Source organism: Astyanax mexicanus, chromosome 1 (assembly GCF_023375975.1).
Source record: "Astyanax mexicanus isolate ESR-SI-001 chromosome 1, AstMex3_surface, whole genome shotgun sequence".
Classification (NCBI taxonomy): Eukaryota; Metazoa; Chordata; class Actinopteri; order Characiformes; family Acestrorhamphidae; genus Astyanax; species Astyanax mexicanus.
Window position 1 is genome coordinate 52,296,053 of NC_064408.1, and position 26,379 is coordinate 52,322,431.

The window sequence follows — 26,379 nt, forward strand, 5'->3', positions numbered from 1 at the left end:
TTGGTTAAGAACCTCAAACAGTATACAGCAGAATGAACTTGCAGACTTTGTCTGATGGCAGGATCTGTACCCACTGTCTGTAGCAAGTCAGCAGAAAAGGGAGATATAAGTATTTTAATATGATGAGTTTTGTGCTTCTGTCCCAGTTAAGCATGAACTTTAGCAAAAGCTAGCAGTGTAACATGGGCTGTAAAGAAGAATAGAGGTCTTAATGAAAGAGTGATTTTGTGCCAAGGACTGAACATTAACTGCGTTGAGCTGTATTTTACTTTATTTTAAACAGTTTTTCCTTCTCAGCTTTTTCTACAAGTCCTTTCATTTTCTGGACATTGGAAAAACATGATTGGTTCTCTTCAGAAATCTCATGAAGCACTAAATAGCCAAAACCACACAAATTGCTCTGCTGTGAAAGCATGTAACATGCTGATTCCACCAAAAGCATGTCCACCAAAATGCAATGTGTTGCTCATAGAAATGGCATATAATTTTTATCATTGTTCTTTATAGTTGTGTTTTGTCTGGCCCTCTGAAAGCATCATCGGCACAATTACTGTGTTAGGAGCATCATGAAATAGTTTGCCATACACAAGCCTACAATCACTATGCACAGAAGCCACATTTCAGCTCAAGTGAAGTAAATGACTGTGCACATGGTTCTGGAGTTATCTGGGTTTATGAATCACACTTTACTGCCTGGTAGTCTGATAGATAAATCAGTGTAGCTACATAGTACTATCAGTGGAGTTTGGTTGAGAAGAAATGTTGTTCTCTGAGTGTTTTTTTCTGGGGTTGGGCTTAGTCCAGAAAAGGTTAGTGTTCATGCTACAGCACACACTGACATTTTGCACAGTCATGTGCTTTAAATAGTTTGGGAAAAGCCCTTTCTTGTTCAGGCTTGACTGTGCTCTGTGCACAGAACGAGGTTCATAAAAAACACAGTGTCCCCAGAATTTATAATTCAACATTAGTGTCTGACCTTACAAACCTTCTTCTGACTGAATGGACACACATTCATACAGTCGCCATCTCAAATCCATATCAAAATCCTTGTCCAGAGGAGGAAAAAAAAAAAAAAAACTCACATAGATGTGATGGTCTGATGCAGATCACATTTTGGCCTTATGAGGTGTATGTAGAGTTGAGGAAGTCAAAATCAAGGTTTTTATATATTTAAACTAATCACATTTGTCTCATCATATAAGCATTATCACTACTGAAATACAGCCTTGTCTGTTCACAGAGTGTTATAAAGCAAAAAAACACTAACTGAGTCTAGCTGGCTCAGAGATGCTGTGTGAGTGTGAGTGAGTGAGTGGGTGTATGAGTGTGTCTGTGTAGGGCTATTGGCTCCATCACTGCATCATGAGCAGAGCTTATACTTGCTTTGACACATAGTTATGGTTGGGTCACAGAGAACTTTTAACAGCTCTTGATGTGTTTTTGCACATTTCTGTTAAGGTTTTGATCTAATCCAACTAGGCTTCAGTTCCTCTGCTCACCTGCATGCTCTCACTATCCGTGGCAAACTCTCACCCGCAACCCTGCTTTTAGACTTGCCCCATGTTTGTCTCTTTTACGTGTGTTTGATGCAGTTTGCACTTTTTGCACAGTTTGCGCTTAGTTTTCTCCTAATTTACCCTGTTTTTTGTGCAAAAATGCATAATCTAGAACTTAAAAAGCAAAAACAGCGGTGATGATCATTTTTGTCATCTTTACAACCTCACCGCTAGGGATAGGAATGAAGTACAGTAGGAACTAAAAGTTCACAGAGCAGAATCTGCAGACCTCAGACCCCAGCGTATATGATTGTTCAGCAATCAGTTTAGAATGTCACTTCATTGAGTCATAATTAATTTGCAACTTAGCAGGTTTATTTCACGTTACGCCCAAAACACACCCCTGACTAATTAGGAGAATTAGTTTTTCCCCTTTCTGCATTTCAAGCCGCGCATTTCGTATTTTTTTGCGCTCACGATACCAAAAACACATTGACACACCCTAAATCCCGCTGTGCGATCCGTTATTGAACGATATGCTATAGATTACTAAAATAGAGCCTCATGTCGTCATGTCGTTTGAAACTTTTTAGGCTTCTCAGAAGCCCGGCAAGAGATTTACTCTCTATTGAATACATTAATTCTCATTAAAATCATTAAGCTCCTTCTTTTCAAGAACATTTAGGAAAACCTCTCAGTATTCTATGAATTTTTTTTTATTCTATTCTTAACAAAAAAAAAAAAAAAAAAAAAAAAATATATATATATATATATATATATATATATATATATATATATATATATATTTTTTTTTTTTTTTTTTTTTTTTTCCCTCTCTATAATGTGAGGCTTCAGGTCATAACTCTCAACTTCTGTGATTTACCAGAAGTCCCTTACTTTTTTCCAGGATTGATTGATTGATTTTTACATGTTTGGCTTTTAAAGAGACAAAATCTGTACATGCAGTAGAGAGCCTAAAAAAAATAAATGACTAAATATTTTTGGAGCATTGATTGTGAGCAAGGCCTTTCAGTCTAACCTCAGTACAAAACACTGTCCATTAAGCAAATTTCTTTTCTGTGAATATGTACAAATTTCCACTCTAAAAACACACAACAATTTTCTTGAAAATGAGAATGGAGGCTGCTTTCATGCAACACCAAACAGCCTCTTTATAAAACCGTAAGCAACATTCTTTCAAGGGCAAATTGGAAATTATTTTTCTGAAGAGATTGAACAGAATAAAGAAAATAGCCACTTTTGTGTGTGAAGGGTGATGATAGTTTGCGTGTTTGTGTATCATTGGGTTTACTGGACTCATTCTTCATGTAATAAAGCAGGCTTTGGAGTAAACACTGAGAGGGTTTAGTAAGCTCTATTGGGTTTTTTTTTTCAGAAGACTTGGTTTCTCCAGAGTGCCTGAGTCTCTAATGGACTGCGGTAAATCTTGGACGAAGAGCTTTAAGTGAAAAGATGTCCTCTTGGCTGTTACGTAAAGTTTCACAGCTCTGTTGGAAAGTGTCCTGCTGAGACTCATGTGTTGCTTCTGTGGGTGTGTTTTTCTCACCTCTCTGCTCTTCTTGGAGATCTCAAGTGAAATGTTGTGTCTGTATGTCTATCAGACTGCCTGGGTGTCACAATGGGTTTGTCTCAAGAGAGGAAGAGAACGCCGCCTGTCCCTTTCTTTATCTGTTGTTTCAGACGCATCAGAGCAGCTGAGGCTAAAGTGTCTAGATGCAGGTCTACAGCTTCTGCTTAAACCACCACTACTACACTACAATCACCAATACTGCTACTACTAATATCTCTACTGACACTGTCAACTGCAGTACAACTACTGCTACTCACCACCACTGTGCACCACTACTACTGCTAATGCTGTGATTACTGTCACTACTGCCAGTATCACTACTGCTACCAACACCACTACCCCTACCACCATTACTACTACTATACTACTATACTACCACTGCTGCTGCTGCTACCATTACTGTTACTGCTGCTGTCCTTTCTACAAGACATGTCAGTGATGAACCCTGCATATCCTTATAAATTTTTCCCATGGAGGGGATCCCTGCTGCAATCCCAAGGGCTGTTCCATGATTTTATTAGCTAAAATTAACTCTGTGTTACTGTATATGAGCCTTTGGAACATTGACAGCAGGTGTTGACCTTGACAGCAAATCTGACACACTTTCCTTCTTAAACTTGCTTTAAAAGGCAAAACAAAAAAGTTAGGGCTGCATGATATTGGAAAAAAAAATACATTGCAAATGTTCTTTTTCAACAATAATAAACAATGCAGGGCCCATGACATCACCAGCCCCGCCCCCACCTGCATTCTGTCTCGTGTCCAGAACGATCAAGAGCTGAGTCAGTGCTAAACACTTAAAACCTGAGGAAAACAGCAAAACAACAGTAATCGGTCCTTTAATCAGACATTTAATTTGCTTTTTAAAAGGTAAATAGGAGTGTTTTTCTAAGGATTAAAAACTCTGCTGGAGTGAAATGTGTGTGTACAAGCACATGCCCGACCATGTGGATGGAGGCCATGTGGTTACCTCGTGTTTAAACATGGCAGGTCATGCACCCAATGGTTTCTCTACAAATTATGGCTTGCCTCCCATTGGTTTTGGGGTTATTTGTCTAAAATGAAACAATGTAGAATGAGTAATCAAAATTGTGCTTTTTACTGCTTAAAATCTGGTGAGTAAGGAGGACCCAGTAGTATATGCTTGTTTTCAAACTACCTAATCCTGCTCAGTTTGTTACAGTTCCTGCTGAACTTCTAGTGCCCGTTGTAGGTGATTATATGAAGCCTTCTTATCCTTCCCTACTCCACATGCACTGTGAGGGGTTACTTCTAAAGCATGGGTATGATGCACAGTCGATAGGATAAAGTTGAAGATGGTGAGAAGAAGTTAAACCCACATTGAAACGGCTTAGACACCTTAAGCCAGGGGTTACACTGTGATTTTAACCCCTGGTTTTGAGTCTGGCTGTGTCTGTGCTGGTTACCTCTAGTCTATGGATTTTTTTAGCAGCTGAAGTTGACAGGTTGGGTGGACAATAGAGTTAGGGGTGCAGGTCTAGCAAACACAGTTTAAAACATTCAGATCATATCAACTGATTTTTTTTCAACTCACCTTTGAAAGAAATCATAAAAATTGTATTAACATTTTTTAACCCGCTTGTCCTGTTTACTTATTGCTCAAACAAGTTTCTAGCTACCACCATTCAAAGCTGAAGTAACCTTCTTTTAAGCAGTTTCCCATATTTATTTTACGTTCCACCTTAAAATATGCAGCAACTGCATTATAGCGTTAATAAATGTCCAATACCACAGCACGGTTTAAGGTGGAACAGGCATAATAAGAAGCTAACATCTGCCTTGTACATGATTGCTGTGATATTCATCTCCAACATACAGTCTGTACAGATTTCAAACCCAAAGCCATTTTTGGTCAATGCAGTTGGTGGCACTGATAGCTGCAAGCTTTTGAATTTTCATGTGTACTCTGCATCTCCTAATTAAATCAAGGTGCATTTTGGGACACATTCAGTTCTGCTGACCATCATGTTGGAATCGTTTAGTGTATTATTCCTTCTTTTTTTTTTTTTTTTTTTTTTAATTATGCTACAACAGATCTTTAGACACAATATCAATAGCACACATTTCAAATTGCACCTTCACACTAGATAATGAATCAACACCCATAAGCGTTGTATCCTTACAACCTGTGAAGTTCTATTCAGGGATGGCCTCCTTTAAACAGTGCAGTGTATATTTTTAATTTAATTTTAATGACCTCCTTGCACAGATGGTTATTCAAATTGTGCTCTATTGACCTCCACTGAAAATATTTGTGACCAATGTATATTTAGTCTGATCGACCTTCATTTCATATAACTAGTTCAGTCACCTCTGTCCATGAGACTATGCAGATTTGGTCTAAATGAGCTCCATTCTATGGATTTAGGTCAGCAGCCTTCTCTCACATGAGGCAGTAAAGATTTGTCCACAGTGTCCTTTCTTCTTTATTCAATTGATTTAGTTTGGATGCAGTTCATGTATGTTTCCTTCACGTGACCTTTGTCCATGAGACAAGAGAGATTTAACTTGTCATGAGGCAGATAATATTAATCCTGTTGACCTTGGTTTCATAGGTTTAGTTCAGTGACATCTTTGTCTGTCTCAATTCAGATCAATACCCAATGATCCTCCATTTCCCATGTTTAGTTCAAAGACAGCTCTGTCATTGAGATGCTTCAGATTTTGCCCCAATGACCTATAGTCACCTCCAAAACTATTGTAACAGTGAGGATGATGTATTTTTGGTTTTGCTGTAGAGTGAAAACATTTAGGTTTGCCATTAAAACACAAACACATAAGACAAAAGGTCAAATTTCCACAGTTCAGAAGATAGAACCTGGAAATAAAAGCTGAAATGTTGATCTTTTCTCTATTATATTAATCTTTTAATGTCAAATTTAAATGTTTTCATTCTACAGCAGAAATAAAGAGATTCACTGACTTCACTGTTCCAGTACTTTTTGAGGGAATTGTATATTCCAGCATTGCAGTATATTACTGTGCATTGCATAACAGTAATCTCTGTTTGTGGGATGATTCAGAATTTAACTCGGTGTTCTTCATTTCATAGATTCTGTTTAGTGACCTTTCTGCTAGTGTGACCGATCATATTTTGATCCAGTGACCTTCATTCCACAGATGTAATTAAGTGATGTCTTTGTCAGTGACGACAGTTCAGATAAAGATCCAATTCCTATTCCATAGGTTTACTCCAGTGACTGCTCTTTTTCCATGATGTCCATGGTCCTGATTAATCCTGAATAATTTCATTTCCAAAAGTTCTCATTCCATATATTTATTTCAGTGGCTTCGTGCCCAGATTTGTAATATTGATGATCTATAGTGTATACATTATATTTAGTTCTGTTTTTTTATAAAGCCCATTCCATTCTCTGTTATTGTGGTTGATGTATGTATATATGTGACGGATGCAGGTTTTGTTACTTTGACTTCCAATGCATAGATCTGGTTCCATGACCATCATTTGTACATGTTGCAATGAATACATGCAATTCCTCTGGCTGATCATGTGAGTGCTTGTATGTCCTCAGGTCATGTCTGCAGTTGATCACTGATTGCCCTCCTCCAATCCAAGAAGAGCTGGACCTCATCAGTGCTCTCTCACAACTGGAACACTTTGGAGTTAAAGTCCTGCCTTTACAAGGTAACCAATATACAATGAAATGTTCTTGTTTTCAATGGAAACACACTTAAGATTATGAAATAAAGCAAATTGTGAGAGTAACAAACAAATATTGATTTTAATGAAAGTGATGACTGTGTACTTCAAATTTTGCCTTTGTCAAAGAAGCCACATTTTGCATCAATTACAGCCTGGCAGTAGGGGTGGGCGATATGGCTCTAAAATAATATCTCAATATTTCAGGGTATTTTTGCGATAACGATATACTTGGCGAAATAGGAAAATAGAAAAATAATTCATTAATTTCAGGAATATAGTATAAGAGTATAACAGCATAATCATAATATAGCATACAATAATATAATGCAGCAAATATTGCAGAATATTTAGTGCATGCATATAAACTGCAAACTAAAACAATTATACAATACATAAACCTAAAGGTTCACAGTAAATAATAGACTACTTTTAAGACAGAACATCTCTATTATCACGATATGGATTTTTAATATCACAATATTTCTGTGTCACAATATATTGGATAGAATATAATATTGCCCACCCCTACCTGGCAGACTCTAGGCATTCTAGCTATCATCTTTTCAAGGTAATCTGAGGTGATTTTACCCCATGCTTTCTGTAGCATCTCCCACGACATGGATTGGCTTGATGCAGTCTTCCTCCGTACCATACGGTCAAGCTGCTCCACAACAGTGCAATAGGGTTTAGATCCTGAGACTGTGCTGCCCGTTTATTACAGTCAGAATTCCGACTGTCTCCTTATTTCTTAAATATCGCCCACATAATTTAGAGGTGTGTTTGGGGATATTATCCTGTTGTAGGGTGAAACTGGCGTTGCAAATGCCTTCTTTCTTTGAGATCCCTTCCACTCTGTATAAATCTCCTATTTTACTACCTCCAAAGCATCCCCAGACCATCACCCTGCCTCCACCATGCCTGATAGATGACATTAAGCATTGGTCATGCATCTTTTCATTCGTCCTGTGCCTCACAATTTCTTCTGTTTGACCTCAAACTTGGATTCATCTGTCCCCAACACCTTCTTCCAATCTTCCAGTGTCCAATGTCTTTTCTCTTTGGCCCATTGCAGCCGTTGATGCTGACACTGGAGTTTGACAGGTTCCATTTAGTGCAGCTGTCAGTTGACAGTCTGTGAGGCTTCTTTCTCTCAAACTGCACACTCTAAGATATTTATCTTGTTGCACAGTTGTGCATCGGAGCCTTCCACTCGTTTTTATGTTATTGTTAGAGCCAGTTTGTGTCACTCTTGGAAGGGAGTATTTAACGGCATGGTAAGATGTTTTCAGTTTCTTAGCAATATCTCGCACTGAGTAGCCTTTTTTCCTAAACAAAACAATGGCCTGATGGGTCTCTACAGAAAGTTGTTTCTTCCTAGCCATTTTGAGCCTGTAAGCAAGCCAAGAACTGCTGATGCTTCAGACACTAAACTAACCTTAAATATTGTGCCTCTTTTTTGCTCACTTGTTAGTATAAGGTTTTTTTTTTTGTTTGTTTTTTTTTTTAAGCTGTGCATCACAATTGAGCATAGGTGTCCTAACAACCAATTAGCCCAATGACGTCCATAACTTGGATTGGCAGCCATACCAGGAGATTAAGGCAGATGACTAAAAATTAAGAATATATATATATATATATATATATATATATATATATATATATATATATATATATATATATATATATATATATATATATATATATAGTTTTTCTTATGACGGCTGGATTAATTTCACATTGCTTTAAGGAGGGACCATTGGTCTCCTTCTAAAACAGTCTTTTTCTCTGAAGCTCGGGGAGCACGCAATGAAAGTTTGATAAAGTTTGAAGTAGAGTAACGCGGCTAGAAGTGGAACATTTTGATTTAAATTGCACTGGAGGGAAAGGAAAACTATCATCATTTAAATTACTCAGTGACTATCCGCAACTCCTCATGCAGCGTAGAGTAGGGTTTTCAGTGTGTTAGGTAGTTTGGGTGGTGTGCAAGTGTGTTTTTGAGAGTTTTATTAATGTAAGTCTGTTTGAACAAAGGCTGTGCTGTGGTCAACATGTGATATTCATTCCCACTCTCTGTGTGTTCTTCTGCTTTGAAGAGAGTTAGCTGCAGTTCTGTGACAGATTGTTCCATTTTCTGCTATTATTGTGGGGCTCAGGAGAACTGTGGTGTTTTGTGGAGAACACAATGGAAATGCAAGGAAATTAGGGTGCCCTGTTCCTTTGAACAAATGCTAAAAAAGGTCTGGCACTATTGATTATTGCCTTATCTTCCATTACTGACTTATATTAATCTGTCCTCAGCAAATCCTGTTCTTCTCTTTTATTCTTCTCTCACATCTTTCTTTCTTTCTTTCTTTCTTTCTTTCTTTCTTTCTTTCTTTCTTTCTCACACTATCACTTTTGCTCTCTTGTGCTTTTTCTTTTTTTTCTTTTTCACTTTTGAAAGAAAGTGCACTCTACTTTATGCTCTCTTTCTCAAACACATACACACTTACTCTAGCTCTTGTTTTGTCTTTCTAACTCTTTTGCTCTGCCTTTATCTTTCTTTCTATTCTGTCTCCTTCCTACACTTTCATCTACTTTGTCTTCTTTCTCTCTCTCGCTCTCTCTCTTTCTCTCTCTTCTCTCGCTCTCTCTCTTTCTCTCTTTAATACTCTGTCTCTGCTGTATATCAGCTCATCTGTCAAAACTCTTTCACCCATTTCTTGTTCTCTCTCGCTCTCTTTTTTGCCCTATTAGCCTCTATTGATTGCATTCCTTCGGAACATTAAAAGAGAGGAGCTTCTCTGGGAGTTTAGAGAGAAAGACTGGAGGCTTTTCCCACTGCAGATCTCCTGTTTTTGAAAGGCACTATAAATGCTGCAATAAAGCCAGTAAAAACTCTTCCTAAGCTGCTCGCACCTTTACTTTGACATGTGTAATAGCCCAACAACAATAGGAGGCAGGGAATCTGATTTTTGCCCCTCTTATTTATTTTTTCTTTTTCAATGAAAAAAAAATATATTTTTCTATTTTCTAACCTCTTTTCATCCCTCCGAATGAAACATGTTGTTTTTCTTGCTGTGCCTCTTAGACTGATTTATGTAAATGAATGCTGCTCTGTCTTGTTAGACAAAAAGCAGTCTGGGTGGAAATGTGCAAAGCTAATGGTTAAGTTCAGGCTGGAATTGCTTAGGGTAAAAGAAGAGAGTGAAATCATCAGCCACTACTTTTGGATGTCAGGATCCTGTAGACTGAATCAGTGGTCACATGATGCGGCCATGTGGATTTAAATGGATTGATTGAAATAAGCATAATGTATCATTTTGAACTTAAAAAATAGCAGCTTCAGAATCATGTTCATACTTCACTTACCTGTAATAGCATCTCGTTGTTGCTACTGAGGCTGAGTTTTGTATCTATCTGTATTTTGTATCAGCTTGTCCAGAAATGCATGAATAAAGCATGTCTTTTAGAGGGAGCCCCAGAGCAAGCAATACCTATCTACACATAATGCCCCTTCAATTCTGATTCAGGGCCACCAGACATTATTCACAACCTGCGGCACTAAGACACACTTTCAGAACAAACCAAGCAGCTTAATGCGGAACCGTGAAATCTTCCAGTATCTGCAGTTCTAGTGTTTAATTACTGGGTTTGAGGAAGCCACTTTCCTCCTGGGCAGAGGAAATAGACTACCATCACATCCTCACAGATATCTAGTAGGCTACTGCTTGCTTCAGAAAAAAAAAAAGTACATCTTTTATGCATTCACCTTACTTTTAAATAGTTATTTCACGTTAGTAGCACATTTCACATAAAGTGGTTTTACTGCAGTGTTCTAAAGGAACTGGGCACTCAGGCTATGTTTACATTACAAGCCACATTGCTCCAATCTGATGTTTTGCTCAGATCAGGTTTGGCTACCTTGACAGTTCATATTTACAAATGTAAGTGATCTGTATCTGTGTGTAATGTGAACAAATCTATCCCTGAAACGCCTCACATGCGCAGATTGATACGTGTATAAATGTCGCCTTCTTTACCAACAACAAAAAAACTCATATTTGAGAGACGACTCGTAGCTTTATGAAGGGAAATAGATGTGTTAGCAGCTCAAATATTTTGCAGGAGCAGAAAATAAACAACTCGTCTGAAGTGCATGCTCAGGTTGAGGAGGTGAAAAAAAGACCAGGCAGCTTGCTTTTGCTGTTTTTGCAGCTATACCAAATGACACATGAATTTGACTGTTCACATTTATATTGCATGTCCATGGAACGGTTAAGGAAAGTGTTAAGGGGGTCAGTCAGAACAAATATTATATAATTATTACAAAGATTTTAATGAGACTTTACACTAGGGGTCACTAATAGGTGGGCCGTGGTCAGGGTCTGGACCCAGACGTTGTCCAATGCGGACCCAAACCGATAAACTACTGAGAAGGATTTAATTTTGACAGCGTTTATTTAAAGCGGCGGAACTTTTCTTGTCTTTAGTGTACACGTGCTTTCCGGCGCAGTAAACTCACAGACCAATCATGTGTGGTGTAAGATCACCAAACGATTTCCTCTGCCAATCAGATCTGTGCATTGGGATGCGGCCGGGAAATATATATATATATATATAACAATGAAACTGAAACACCTGGTTTTAGACCACAATAATTAATTGTCTCGACGGACAGCAAGAGATGGAGGAGGAGGGGACAGAAGCTTTAGTTAAATTAATAAATCTAACCTAAAAAAAAAAAAAAAAACCTTAATCCTTGTTAAAATATTTGAACTTTTATGAGCTATTTTATGTGTTCAAACGTGCAGGTTTGATTCCCAGTGAGGCTACTGCCATACATTGTCTGTAGTTCCAGATTATAACTGGCCTAGCTTTCTTGCTCTGGGTGGGTTAGATAGCCCTGAAGATGTGACAGAATTGGCAGTTAGTGTTCTCATGCAACATGCTTAGCTGTGTGAATGTTGTGTAATGTGCCTCAAAGCATGTTAAGCTGTGTCTCAAATTTAATTACACTGTATTCTGGACCTTTCTACAGAGAAATCTATGTAGATTAAAGAATTACAGTTTTGTTTACTTAGTTTAGCTTTACTTAATTTAGGTAACCTAACCTACCATGACCCAACGGTGAGACCTGCTGAATTAGAAGTAAAACGTGGCAACACCCCTGTTGTTTACTAGTGTCTCATAATGTGCCTTATAATTTGGTGCACTTTATAGTTTGAAACATACCGTTTATTATTATTTCAGCATTTTCTAGAACAAAGTGGGCTTTATATTATTAAACTGAGTCCAGACGTCATAAGTGCGCACTCTTCAGGGTGACACACTCGCACACTCTTGTTAGTAGAGTTGGAGTGAGTGTGTTTGGCAGGCACCGGCAGTGGCTAGACAGAGCCGGTGAGTCCCAGGTGTGGCCCCTGCTGCGTCCCCTTCAGGAGCTAATCCTCTCTGGCCCGGGCCGGCGGGGCTCCCGGCAGCAGTCCTGATCCAGCTGCTCAATATTTCAACCCAGAGCTCAGTCAAGCATCAGCGACGCCCCGCATGGCCGTCCAATTACCACCCATCACTACACCATCACTCAATACTCCCCAGTGCATCAGTGGAGGACCAGGCCTGACCCCAATTTGTTCCTGCATGTGCCGTATGGGTAGACAGCTAGATGTGAGCTTTCAGTGAGCTGTTATGGGTCATGAGGAACAGGTCACATCATACAATAAAAGTTTAGAAGCAGTACTAACTTTTAAAAGTCATAGCCAGAAAATAGAAAACTTCCAAAGTGTGTAGCAAAGCACAGTTTGCTGGTTCTAGTTTGGTTGCTTCTGAGAACTTAATATAATGACAAGGCTGAAACAGCCTTTATTCTGATATGTATTTATAAAGTCCAGTGATGGACATAGTCCAAAGTCATGTTGGTTAGAGTGCAATTGGGAAAATATGCTAGGTAGTTATATGGCTAATTTGAACATTTGTTTTATTGAGTTTAGATAACTTCTTAGTGATTGAGTAAATATAATTTAATATGTTTTATTATATTAAATCTATAAAATGTATGAGTTATGACATCTTACCTCAGAGGCTCTAAATCTCTGATTTACAGCTCAGAGGAAATGTACTCGCTCCTTTGGACTTGTCTTTGACGTTGCACCACATGGACTCGAGACTTCTTCATAACCTCACACCACAGATGTACGAGCCTTAAGCCATCAGCTGCTTAGTGCACTTTATTTAGGGCGTGGCAGTGTGTCTTTGCCATCATAACGACGGGAAAAGTAAGCCTTGCAATTCCTTTTAAGAGCCAGGTGTGCTTTGACTTTAGCGGGTTGCTGTTTTAATATTGCAGGCTACCTGGACATGTTCAACGCTTCTCAGCAGAGGAAACTGATCTGCTTGTTTAGCCAAAAAGAAATGTTATTTTATTTTATATTCTCTCTTTTTTTTTTTTTTTTTCTCCTGTAAAATTTTGCATATCTGGCGGTTAGCACACACAGTGGGTTTGTGCACTACTCCATGTACATGTGTGTGTAACAGGTAGCAGTGTATGTGCATTGGGCATGCCTCTGTATTGACAATTAACTGCCAAGATAGCAATGAACATCCAATGTTGTCTGTCTGTTTTTTTTTTTTTTTTTTGTTTCTTTTTTCCCCCAGTCAGTGGGGCGCTTGTGTTTTCCGCTGCCAAGAAAGCAGTACATCAGAAACTTACCTGAACACATTTCACTTCCAGACCACCACGCCCATTTATGTACATATATTCACAAGCACTGTTGCAATTTAAACAATAAAGGAAGGCGTAAAAATAGACAAGGTGTTGGTGTAAGATAGGACCCCATAACTTGTCCAGGAATTGAACTGCATAGTTTGAAAACTTCTTTTGGACTCACACCACAGAGATCTGTGAGTTTGCCTGGATTTGCACCACAGACACTTGAGACCCATTCTGGACTTGAGGCATAGACACTTGAAGCTTGACCTAGAATCACATCTTAAAAAAACGTGAGACTTAACCTGGATTGACTGCAGACTTAGGATACCTTAGACCTGACTTTGAGATTTACCTTAAACTGTAGACTCAGATTTACACAGCTGACTCTCACCTCAAGCACTCAGGACACACCTCAAAACTTGATTTTGACTTGCAATTACTGAATTACACCTCAGACTCAAGACTCAAGTCTTATTCACACCTCAAACACTCCGACACCTCAGACTTTGACTTGGACTCACTCCTCAAACACCCAAGACACCTTGGACACACCAGACTGAGATCTGTCTTGCACTTTAGAGACCTGGGACTTGATTTAGATTTACACCTCTGGCACTCAAAACTCAACATCAGACACTGAATTTAAGATTTACAACTGAGGCACTGAAAACGTTGAGGTGTAATTGCATGTGAAACTCATGACTTTAATTCATCAGGCACATCATTTGGATATGATTCTCATATTTTTGTGAGACTGACCTATATAAAGTGAGTTTTTAATTTTTCCTTTTCTCTCTCTCTCTCTCTCTCTCTCTCTCTCTCTCTCTCTCTCTCTCTCTCTCTCTCTCTCTCTCTCTCTCTCTCCAGTGCGTCTGCGTGATGACTGCCTCTCGCTGATAAAGGAGTGTATCTCGCAGTGTCCCACAGCCTACAAACAGTCCACTCTGCTGCTGGAGCTGGCCAGGCTACTGCGAGTAGCAGGTAACTCACTAAACTCACTAAAAAAAAAAAAAAAAAACATCAATAATGTATTTTTGTTGTGTTTATATCCTTATATATATATGTTTTTTTGACATTTGATGTTTCATTCTATAAACTATGGACAACATTTCTCCCAAATTCCAAATGAAACTATTGTCACTTAGAGCATTTATTTGCAGAAAATGAGAAATGGCTGAAATAAGAAATAAGAATGCAGAGCTCAAATAATGTAAAGAAAATAAAGTTCAGAAATCAATATTTGGTGGAATATTGGAATGGAACCCTGTTTTTTAATCACAGTTTTCATGCATCTTGGCATGTTCTCCTCCACCAGTCTTTCACACTGCTTTTGGATAACTTCATGCAACTACTGGTCCAAAAATCCAAGCATATCAGCTTGGTTTGATGGGTTATGATCATCCATCTTCATCTTAATTATATATTCCAGAGGTTTTTAATTTGGTAAAATCAAGGAAAATCATCAACATCATTAAACAGTCTGTATAAATATATATTTTACTAGTGTTATTAATGTGTGAAAAGACTTTAATCTAGGCCAGCAGTGACCTTCAGCTGCAGTTGTGAATTCCGTTCATGCCCTTTTCAGAGTTCATTCCACTCCGATAGCGTAGCTGTCACAAGCAATACTATGGTGACTTGGAAGAGTGCTGCCACAAGACGTCCCCAGGCAGACTCGACACTCTAGGCAGGTAGACGCGACCCGGTGTGAACTGTTACTAATGCAGGGAGCGCAATTCTCTTGACGCAGCGGTATACGTTTCAGCATCTGAGAGAGAACAGCTCCTTACTGCTTCACTTAAATAGTGATAATCTCTCTGCTCCACACAGAATACATAATGCAGAACACCTCTGTCCATAGGGAGTGATCTGTTCTAAAAGTGGGGAAATGAATGGGCTGCTTGTTTTATAGAAGGGTAGTGGTGAATAGGAGCCATCTAAAAAAAATAAAAAATAAATAAATAAATAAATAGTACTTTATGAATGGAAAACCAGATAGTGTAACAATTTATGTATGCATAACACGAAACACAAAACAATAACTCAGAAATATTAGCATGATCGTGAGCTGCAGTTAGAGTCATGAGCCATAAATCTTTGCGTTTGATGGATCATGCAGTATGGAGGAAGGGAAGGAAAAAAGTGGCTCTCCATCTCGAGCAGTGGAAGGACAAGGGTTCATGGGAAGTTCACTTCAACTTGTTTACCAGACTGAATAAGTGTACTGTCAGAAGCCTCCGTAATCCCCATGTTTTACTCTGCATGGTGCTAACAGGAGTGTGTGTGTGTGTGTGTGTGTGTAGTTGATCAAAGAGTATATGGAAGTTGTATGGAGAGGCCTAAGTTAATGCAGAAGTTTGTTACCCTATTTTTCGCGCTAAAAGGCACACTATCAAGAGCGCATTTTAAGAGACACTATAAGGAACTTCTAAATCTGCAGGTCTCTCCCCTGGGTGGTGATGGTGGGGGTTAGCTAACTAATTTAAGTAAAGCTAAGCCAAATAAACAGTGCTAGCTGGGGTGCTAGCTGGGGTTAGCAGCAGACTACAGGCCGATAATACTCACCACTGAAATAGCGGGGAAATATCAGTTAGCGGCTAATGCTAGTGTTACTCCAGCCCTGGTGCTGGAGAACTAAATTGAAACTCCTGTATAGCTCTGTACTTCAGCAGAGTAGCTTCACTGCTTTTTACAACCTGACTGGTAAAATTCATATATAAGACACACCGGATTTTGGGGCGCACTGACAATTTTGGGGGAAAATTAAAGGATTTTAAATGTGCCTTATAGTGTGAAGAATACAGTATTCATTTTGTATTCAAACTTTGTATCATACTGAGTGAGTTTAGAATTAGAATTGCACATACACACACATGAGCAGATTAAAATAATTTGCACAAGTCATTTAAACCTCCAAGCCAGTGAACCTTGTTGCCCTTTTTTAACAGTGCAGTCAGCCGGAGGATTTAGCATTTAATTCTACTGTCCACCTCCACCTGAGGGCATGTTCTATTTGTATTGCACTGCTTTATGTTTCTAAACGAGTAAAAACATGAACTCTCCTGTTGTGGAATCAGACGACACGCTGGACATGTACTACGTGTTATGACCTTGCTTGAGCTAGCAAACATACTCAACTCTGATCTAGGACACCCAAAGGAGATTACACTTATAGGCAAGAGGCCAGTCAGATACGTTAGCTACAAACCCATTTACTGTTCACTCAATAATGTCAGCTGGATGACTGTAGTACTCCAGAAACATTGACTTCAGTGTGGGTTTAGTTGCAAATATCATGTGCCAAGATGAACAGTTTGTGTCATGATGTCATTTTTGATAATGAGTGTTTGAGAGATTTTTATAGCTAGTGGGTTGTAACTGGCGATTGGGAAGAAAACAAGCAAACAATACATTCAAACTTTCAAATTTTTTGAAGTCACTACTTTAAAGTTCTCTATATGCATAAAGTAGACTTCTGCTGAACTTTATTTATTGTATGGCAAGTAGGGCTTCAACTAATGATTAGTTTTTTGTTTTTTTGTTTTTTCCGATTAGTCAATTAGTCAGTGATTATTTCTGCCATGTCCTCCATCTCTAAGAACAACAGAAAAAGCTGAACATGAGATTTAAAAGTCATTTAAATGTCTAAATGTGTTTAAATGTGTAGAGTACTGATATTTAGTGAGTAGATATGTAATCTATAAACTGTGTAAGTGAGCCATTCACCCATTTCCCATTGCGCTTCTCTCCACAGCACTTTGTGCAATGCAGGACTGTTACAAATGAACAATTAGTGAACAATGAAATTTATAATCGACAAATTAAATTTATCGACATAATCGATTATTATCGACTAATCGCAGCAGCCCTAATGGCAAGGCTGTGTTCCACGTAGTGATATCAAGTAGCGTAGCAGAAATACTTTGTTACTTTACTTGCTGGAGTAATATATATATATATTTTTGAAGACTTTTTACTGCTTCTACTCCTTACATTTACACCCAATTAGCTGTACTCTCTACTCCTTACATGTACACCCAATTAGCTGTACTCTCTACTCCTTACATTTACACCCAGTTAGCTGTACTCTCTACTCCTTACATTTTAAAAATAGCCCCATTACTCCTAAATTGACACCTCAACTTCTACAGAAATGTGTTTTAAGCCTTAGTATTAATACTTTTACCTAAGTAATGAACATGAATGCTTTTGACACCTTTGGTTTCAAGCAGTGCAACCCATCATGTAGCATGGCAGGTGATTGCTCTCTCCGTTAAAGTGAATAGGATGCATTGAGGCTGAAGTGCTAGTGGACAGGTACTGTTAGAAGAAGCATTTTTCATGGTTGGATACCATGGCCTGAGGCACATAAGTACAAATTCCAGTTGAATTTTCCCTCTGAGGGTGAAGATGTTGCTCTTTCCCCATCCCTCCTATTGTAATTCTGGTCAGCACAGGCATCTGTTAGCTGATGTGGTTTCGGGTGATTTTCGAGATTTATTTGGTTAATCCAAATTACAGTTTTAATGTGATTTTCAAAATGGAGTAATCACAATTTTACATACAAACATTTTATCTTTCTAATCTAAAAAAAAAAAAAAAAAAAAAAAAAAAAAACGCTACTAAACCTTCATTTCTGAAGTTATTGCCGCCTCTCACAGACAACACATGCATATTTTCTGAGCTCATACCATAGAAAGTTCCAGCACTGTTCCAGCACTTTCCAGACACAAACTCGTGAAATAAAGCATTCATTTATCTAGAAATAAATCTTACTGTTTCTAAAACTGTAGCATTTTTGCTCTCTGGTGATGATCTGTGATTAATTGTGGAAAACAATAATAATCTCTCCTTCAAAGTTGCTTCTGTGACCTGTTTAGTGTATTATTTCTCAACTTCCAGCCACAAATCTGCGCTCTGAAGTATATCTCCAGTGTCCGTCAGTGTGAGATTCTCCACGACTGTGTAGATACGAGGTCAGCACGTGATATGAATGCATAGACTTGTAAACAATGTTTTGAATCACTCAATGAGTCGAATCAACCCAAACCGTCTGAACAACAAACTATTATTTATTTATTTACTTATTTATTTACTTATTTATTTTACAGGTAAACCTAGTTTTTAACCATTTCCTTGTCATCTGTAGTTTGTTTTTTAGTAGGGGGAGGGGGAACACTTAAAATCGAAAATCTGATTATTTATGAAAAAAATCGAAGATTTTATAATCGCACTAAGCACTAAGCTGATGTATTATAGCTGGCACTTTCCTCCAAGTGCGCTAACTGTCTTGTGTGCCTACTGTGGGCAGTATGCATAAAAAACTCATTTTAGGATGAATGCAAATAACATTCCAGAATTTATTTATTTATTTATTTATTTATTTATTGTTTGTATATACACTGTGTATTAATACACTTTCAAAGCTCTCCTTGCCTTTGCTCTTATTATCTGACTGATGTTTTGGTAAATCAGTGCTTAATGATGTTGATGGTAATTAATTGTTCGAATTCCAGCTGCATGTGTACTTGAAATCTCAGGAACTGAAATTAGTTCACGAGATGCCAATCACTTTCTTCAACATTAGAGATCCTTGTACTTCTCACTATGTTGTTAATTAATTGAATCTGTTCTAAAGCCATGTTTTTACAAACCTGAACACTCTTTTTGCTGAGATAAATGGCTTAAAATAATAAGTTAGTTTACCTTTTACTTCTGCCCAGTACTGTATCTACATTTATTTTCACTATGGTGTTTCTAAGCTTATTTTGAGCGAGTATTCCAAACTTCTGAAAACTAACATGGGATGAAAAGCATCAACATCACGCTGCGTCAACTCTGATTTCTCTCCCTGACGTCCTTGAGCCCTTTGATCAGCTATACACACATTTGTATGAAAAAGCATCCCTATCTGTGTTTTGATCATACGTTTGCTTGATTAATTCATTTACTTACTTTGGACAAAGATCAAAGCAAATGTAAAAACTGCTGCTGTCGATGTGAGGGAGAAAAAAAAATGCACTAAGCATCTCAGCAGTCATCCAAGAAGTTATGGAAGGGGGGAAGTAAATGTCTCTAAGGACTGTATTTTATCTCTGAACAAATTAATATTTTCTCTTGTCTCGTCAGATTGTTTTTGAAGCGTTCTTTGGGAATGTTTTGATTCGGGCAGATGCGTTTCTCTTCCGTATTTCTGTTTGTGAAGAGGGAAAAACACCACATCAGCTGTCTCTGATCTTATATGTATATTAGTTTGCTGCATATTGACTTACCGGTCCATTATGTCGGGGAAACGCTTTTGAAGAGAATCGATTTTTCAGTCTGATACGCTAGTGTTTGCTAACAGGCGTTGTGATTGCAACCTGACGAGCCCGCTGACATCATTCCTTTTGTGTGTCTGTTTAGGTGATGATGAGGCCCGGCGAAAGGGCCAGGTTCTAACTCTGTTGGCTGAGCAGGCTCTGCAGTGTCACGACTATAAAGCCTCCTACATCCACTGCCAGGACCTGATGGCTGCAGGTAAGATGTAGTAAAGCTAGATATCAGTAAGCTCTGTTTCTCTTCCTTCCCAGCTGCTCCACAGACTGACCGTGACCAATGTAACCTGCTTTCTGAATTCCTCCTCCTGCTTAATGTCCTGTATACAAGTGTTTGTAAATGAGCATCTGCTGTGTATCCCCTTTAGTGGCTTTGTGCACTAACACGAATGGGTAGTTTAGTTATGATAGTTGCACCAGGCTTATATCAGTACAATTCAGTTTATTTCAACTTTAATTATACCAATGTACAGTGCAGTACATATGTCTGGTGCCGTGAAAGATAAAAGATAAGGTATAATATTGCAGAAAGACAGTACACAGCACACAGGAAGTGGTGCAAAGGCAGTAAATACAGTGGGGGAAATAAGTATTTGATACATTGACAATTTTGCAAGTTTTACAACCTACAAAGGTTGGAGAGGTCTGTAATTTTTTTTTTCTTAGATACTAGTGTTGTAGTCAAGACCACTAGAACCAAATCCGACTGGGACGTGTCAAGTGGTTTTCTCCCTGGTAAAATTGATGTGATAGCTAGCTTGTTGCTAAGGTTAGTTAGCTCATTGCTAGCTCTAGTTCTCTCCCCCGGTAACTTTAGGGTGTTAGCTTGCTTGTTGCTAAGGTTAGCTAGCTCATCGCTAAGGTAAGTGCTCTCCCCGAAAACATTAATATGTTACCTAATTTGCTGCTAACATTAGTTATCTAGCTAGTTTGTACTTATCGCTCCTTTTTTTTTTAATTTATTATAAATGTCTGGAAAAAATCTCTCTGGTCTTTGTTACCGAAATGTGGCAGAATTTATATTCTACTGAATATTTCTGAATGTTTAGGAAAGTCCTGCATACAAATTCATGATGATTCACATAAACAAAGAGTATAATTGCAGCCAGCCGGTGAAAAAGAGCACATTTAACTTAACTTTAGACTATTCAAAATGAAAAGTGTTCATTGATTTGATGCTGAACGAAAGCGGGAGTAACTTGTGACGAGACAGAGACTGATCATTTTTGGTCTCAAAACCAATTTTGAGACCAAGACTGGACTCGAGTACTACAACACTAGTAGATGCACTTCTATAGTGAGAGACAGAATCTAAAAAAAATAGATTTTTTTTTTTTAATAATTATTTTAAAATTTTATTTAAATTTTAAAACATTTTATTGTATGAAGTAAGTATGAACAAATCACACCTGTCTACACAATGCATCAATCACACTCTCTCAACCACACTCCAACCCCTTACCAAGACCAAAGAGCTGTCTAAGAACTGTAGACCTGCACAAGGCTCGGATTGGCTTCAGAACAATAGACAAGCAGCTTGGTATTAACCAATATTAACCCTTGGGCAAGACTTCTGAGTAGTGCTAGAAAGGTAATCAAATTAATCAGATTAGTAGAATTACTGTTTTTTAAAATGGGATAATCACGATTTCACAGTTTCTGAATCAGTTTCTCTGCTTTTGCTATTTATTGCTAAAATTTGTGTGTAAAATGAACATTTTATTTTTTATTCTATAAACTACAGACAACATTTCTACCAAATTCTACAAAATTGGTTTAATGGCTTGTGATCATTTATCTCTCTCTTGATTATATTCCAAAGGTTTTTAATTTGGTCAAATCAAAGAAACTCATTATTTTTGAGTGGTCTCTTATTTATTTTTTCCCCCCAGAGCTGTATAATTTTCCAGAGGGAATCTCACTAGATAAACTTGTTTTTTTTTTTTTTTTTTAATGTAGAAAAATCCTTAACTGAAATACAAGAAGTTGTGTTTTTACTTTGTATAAAAGCTGTTTGTAAGGTTGAAGGGAGCTGCTTGCCATTAAAATAGCTTTAATTAAACTTTTCTTCTTATATTGGTTTAATACAAGTTGTATTGTGCTTGCACAGTTTTGACGCCATTGAAAAAAAAATGTAGTTAAGCTTTTTTTTAGTGATTAAGTAAAAACGTAAATAGATATTTTTTCATGTATTTCAATATCAAGATGTTTATATTTTTTTCCCCACATCGCCCTACTTCTAACTTTCAACTGTTAGTGACGGAGTGATACACTTGGAGTGTAATAAGCTTATCAGTGAACCCTGCCACCCCCTAAACGTTTACCCTGCGTTCAACAGCTTCAGTAATGCATATCAGCTCTACAAAAGTTGAGTCAGAAGCAGAAGTTGTGCGATGTCTTGCGGTTCTCTCTACAGTAATCAGTGTGGTGTTTTATACTGGCAGCACACAGCACGCCGCTCAACAGGGGCTGCTTTAACAGCAAAATTGCAGAGAAAACATTTGCTTTGCTGACCCCAACACACCGTGACATGGTTATTCGCAAAGAAAAACAAAACTTTATTTTGCTCTGCTGGACAAAACAAGAGCAAGATGTGGAGAATAAATCCACTTATACCTCTATCCAGCGGTTAACAAGCTTGAAATAGTGAACTTCCTTTGAAAGCTAGAGTGAACTGAATCATTAGTACAGAATCATACTGAGACTGAGCACCACAGAGGTTAAAACTAGCAGGGGGGAGAGGACAAGGTAGAGGACCATGAACTGGTTCTTAAAAAAGAAGTGAACTACTAGAGTCCTTTTTACTTTTTCTTATGGTGTTTTTTTGTGTGTGTTTTTTTTTTACAAAGTTAACAGAGAGAGAGAGACAACTTTGTATTATTTAATGGAGTTCAAGGCTTTATATGTCATATAGATCAGAGACCTTAAAAAATAGATGGACGCCGTGTCGCCGTTCCCATTCATTCAATGAAAATGAAGCCAAAATCTTCCGCCATGTTGGCGATCCTGAAACCCGAGTCTGCGCAGTAGAGACCAGAGGAGGGAGAAAGACTGTGGAGAGACAGCCTACTCATTTAAATAACCCCGCTCCTGAGGGCTGCCTCGCGGTCACAGGCTGCAGAGCGGAGCGGAGCTGATGGTCTGTTATTGGTCCCGCCCATAAGCAGCCCTTTTACAATAACCACACCTTTTTTGAAAAGAACTAAATAACGTTTTAAAAATCTAATTCTGTGGGGATATAAAAAATTGACACAATATGCAGAGGTTACACCAACTGTTTTGTTTTTAAACAATTGAGGAAGAATTACAGTAAATTGGGGGAAAAAAAACGTGATTGAATGTTGTCTGTTTTGCCATTGAAACCTATGGGGATGGGTGGGGTTACACAGCTTTCTGAAACCGAACAGCAGGGGGCGCCCGACCTGTGGTGGCTTCACTTTTGAGAGATGATGCTCTGTCCAGCTATACCCAGTCTATGATATAGATAAACAATACTGTTTACAGTGAAGTTTTTCTCTCAAAAAACACAAAAGCTGATGAGGTTTAAGGAGGGCTTCAACGTTCTACTGGATCATCAGTTTGAATCCCAAGTCATGCTGCTTGCCATCAGCATCCAGAGTCTGAGAGAACAGTTGATCATCATGGAGTAATTTATTTAATTTGTATGGTTCAAAGCATGGTATTTCAGATATATATATCAGATATAGACTACTTTTAATATGGCACAACACGCTTATGAAGGCGCCGAGTATTCTCAGCTTAATAACTCAAAAATGCCTCAACACATCAGCATAAACCATATATGTGGCTAGAAAGAGCTAGAAATAAGTCCTACCATTTCCAGAAATTGCAGTGTCATCGCTCTCCAGTGAGAAATACATGATAAATCTATTGTGGAAAACATTCAACACTAAACTCTCCTTCAAATTATTATTTTTTCTTTCCCTCCACAGTAACTTCAATGTTCATTATAAAAGGGTTCGTATGGTCATGAAAAACCTGGAAGAGTCATGGAATTTGACCTAGATAAGTTTTGTCCTAGTTAAGTTTTGTAAAAATAAAAATACCCAGAAGGTTTTGGAAAAGTCATGGAAATTTGCTCTACAAATATCCTGTTTCAGTTTATCGATGGAGAAAATCTATTTTGAGCTAACAAAATACATCAGCTCAGAGTTAATTCAGTAGTTTATCCCTACACAATGGAGCTCTCAGGATCTGACACACGTTTTATTATTATATATATTATTATTTATTATTAATATTGTGTGTCAGCATTTTATCTGATTCATTTTAGATGTACTATAATTCTTAATTAATTATAGAATTAATTTTGTTTATAGTTTTAGTTGATTTTTAGTTGTATTGTCCATGTCTGCATTAATGTTTTAATGCCTTGTAAAGTAAAATGTCTTATTTTATCTTGTGTATTTTAATTAGCTTTTTAACTAAGCTAAATCATAGGAATTCTCTGTAGAATACTCAATTACTAAAATACTCAAAAGCTGCAGTCATACTAATTGTGCAGCAGGTAAAAAGAGTAGTTGGTAGTCAAATGAACTTGTATTGGAGGAGGCATGTGCTGGTCTTCACCCTCCTAGGGTTGAGGGCTTTACTATTGATATTATACAAAAAAAAAAAAAAAAAAAGAAAATTTCAGTTTGTCAATTAGCCTCTAATTTGTGGTTACAACATTTGTGGTAAAACTTTGTGTACCTTTGTATGAGTTAAAGTATTGCTTTGTCTGCTCTTCTTGAAGGAGATTGGGAGGAAGGATTAGATGGATGTCTACAGTATTGGCCCTTTGGGGAGTTATATAAAAAAGGCTAATTTAATCTGATTAGGCTGAAAGGTCAATAGCCCCAGTTCTTCTTCTGAAGAGCCGTTTATGTGACCCTGTGGACAGAAGTTTGGACATTACATATAAGTCAGTGTTTAATGGAAAGGCCAGAGCCTTAAAGCTTTCAAAGTTGGTCAAGGTGAATTACACACAGTGACGTTCACTCTTTAAATGACACTAAATGACTTGGCCTTTACAGTAGCTGCTGGTTTAAGTGTACTGTGCAGAAATGATACACTGGCAAGGGAGAAGACATTTGTCTGATAGAACCTCACTGCCATCATGTCATAAGCTAAATGGATTATTTCTTCCTATACTATACATTCATTGGTTTGTAGAATATTGTCACTTTCCAGGTGTTGTGCCAGATTCTGCCTCCCTACCAGAATCCGACCCCCTTTAAATGCATGCAGATAACACAGATAAATGAGCATAACAGATTTTCTTTTAATTCCTTTTATTTCTGTGTACAAGTAAGGGTTAATCTGCCATTACAGTAGATACAGAAATAACCAGTGTAATCTGTTTTACCCATGTTGTACCCAGGATGTACCCGTGATGTGTCTGCATGCTAAGGAAAGTCGGATTTGAGCTCCTTATTTTTCTTTTATGGTTTAATAGATACTAGGGGTGGGCGATATGGCTCTAAAATAATATCACAATATTTCAGGGTATTTTTGCGACAACAGTATACTTGGCGAAATAGGAAAACTAAAATAGTTCATTCATTTCAGGAATATAGTATAATAGTATAACAGTATAATCATAATGTGGCAAAAAAAATAATATAGCATAAAATAATATAATGCAGCAAAAAATATTGCAGAATATTTAGTGCATGCATATAAACTGCAAACAATTATACAATAAATACACCTAAAGCTTCACAGTAAATAATAGACTACTTTTAAGACAGAACAGCCCTATTATCACTATATGAATTTTAAATATCACAATATTTCTGTGTCACGATATATTGTATGCAATATAATATTGCCCACCCCTAATAGATACTATATAATGGCTTCTGCAAACTGCTGATTTTGGATAACAGCATCTTTCACACCTGCTGTTTTTGTCTGGAATAAAGATAGGTGTGAAAGTATCGTAAGGCCATTTCTTTTGATATAATAGTTAAAGAGTCTTATAAATAGACTATAATAAAATAATATTGATTGTACTTTGTAAGACATGTTTTCTATGATGTGTGTATTTATGTACAGTGGTGCTTGAAGTAAAGCCCCCCTGTTGGGTTTTGTTTTGCCATTAACCTCAACAGTATTGGTTCTCTCATCGTACTTTATCAAACAAAACAAATACTTTTGAGTTCAGGTTCAGAGAAATGAAGATTTATTCAGTTCAATCACACACATAGTAACATACATGATTTTATGCATTCAATGGAAACATCACTGTTGATTATACACAAGAGCAAAAGTCAGATGCTTAGGTTATCAAGTGCCTAAAAAGTAATTATATCAGAAACCAGTCTTCTACCCCTCAGGATATGACTGGCGCCCCAGCACTAATTGCTGTCATACTTTCCCTATTTTCCTACTAAATATCTTATATTGATGAAACTATTGAGTAAAAAATATAAAAATGATGATCAAAACAATGATCTTTTTGAAGAGCAGTTGCCTTCTCCTTGCAACACTGCCGTGTATACCATTATTGTGGAATGTTCTCTTGATGGTGGACTCATAAACATTAACATTAGCCAATGTGAGAGAGGCCTTCAGTTGCTTAGAAGTTAACCTGGGGT

The 26,379-nt window shown here is 37.6% G+C and overlaps 1 protein-coding gene across 2 annotated transcripts in view; it reads left to right on the forward strand.

Moving 5' to 3' along the window:
- The window catches only part of nbas (NBAS subunit of NRZ tethering complex), a 353,782-nt gene that overhangs the window by 127,929 nt on the left and 199,474 nt on the right, over nucleotides 1-26,379 (forward strand). For both annotated transcript variants that reach the window (XM_049479822.1, XM_049479826.1), the window contains exons 31-33: nucleotides 6,642-6,754; nucleotides 14,328-14,441; nucleotides 19,866-19,979. In XM_049479822.1, the coding sequence (XP_049335779.1) occupies nucleotides 6,642-6,754; nucleotides 14,328-14,441; nucleotides 19,866-19,979 (341 nt within the window). The remainder of the gene's footprint in view (nucleotides 1-6,641; nucleotides 6,755-14,327; nucleotides 14,442-19,865; nucleotides 19,980-26,379) is intronic.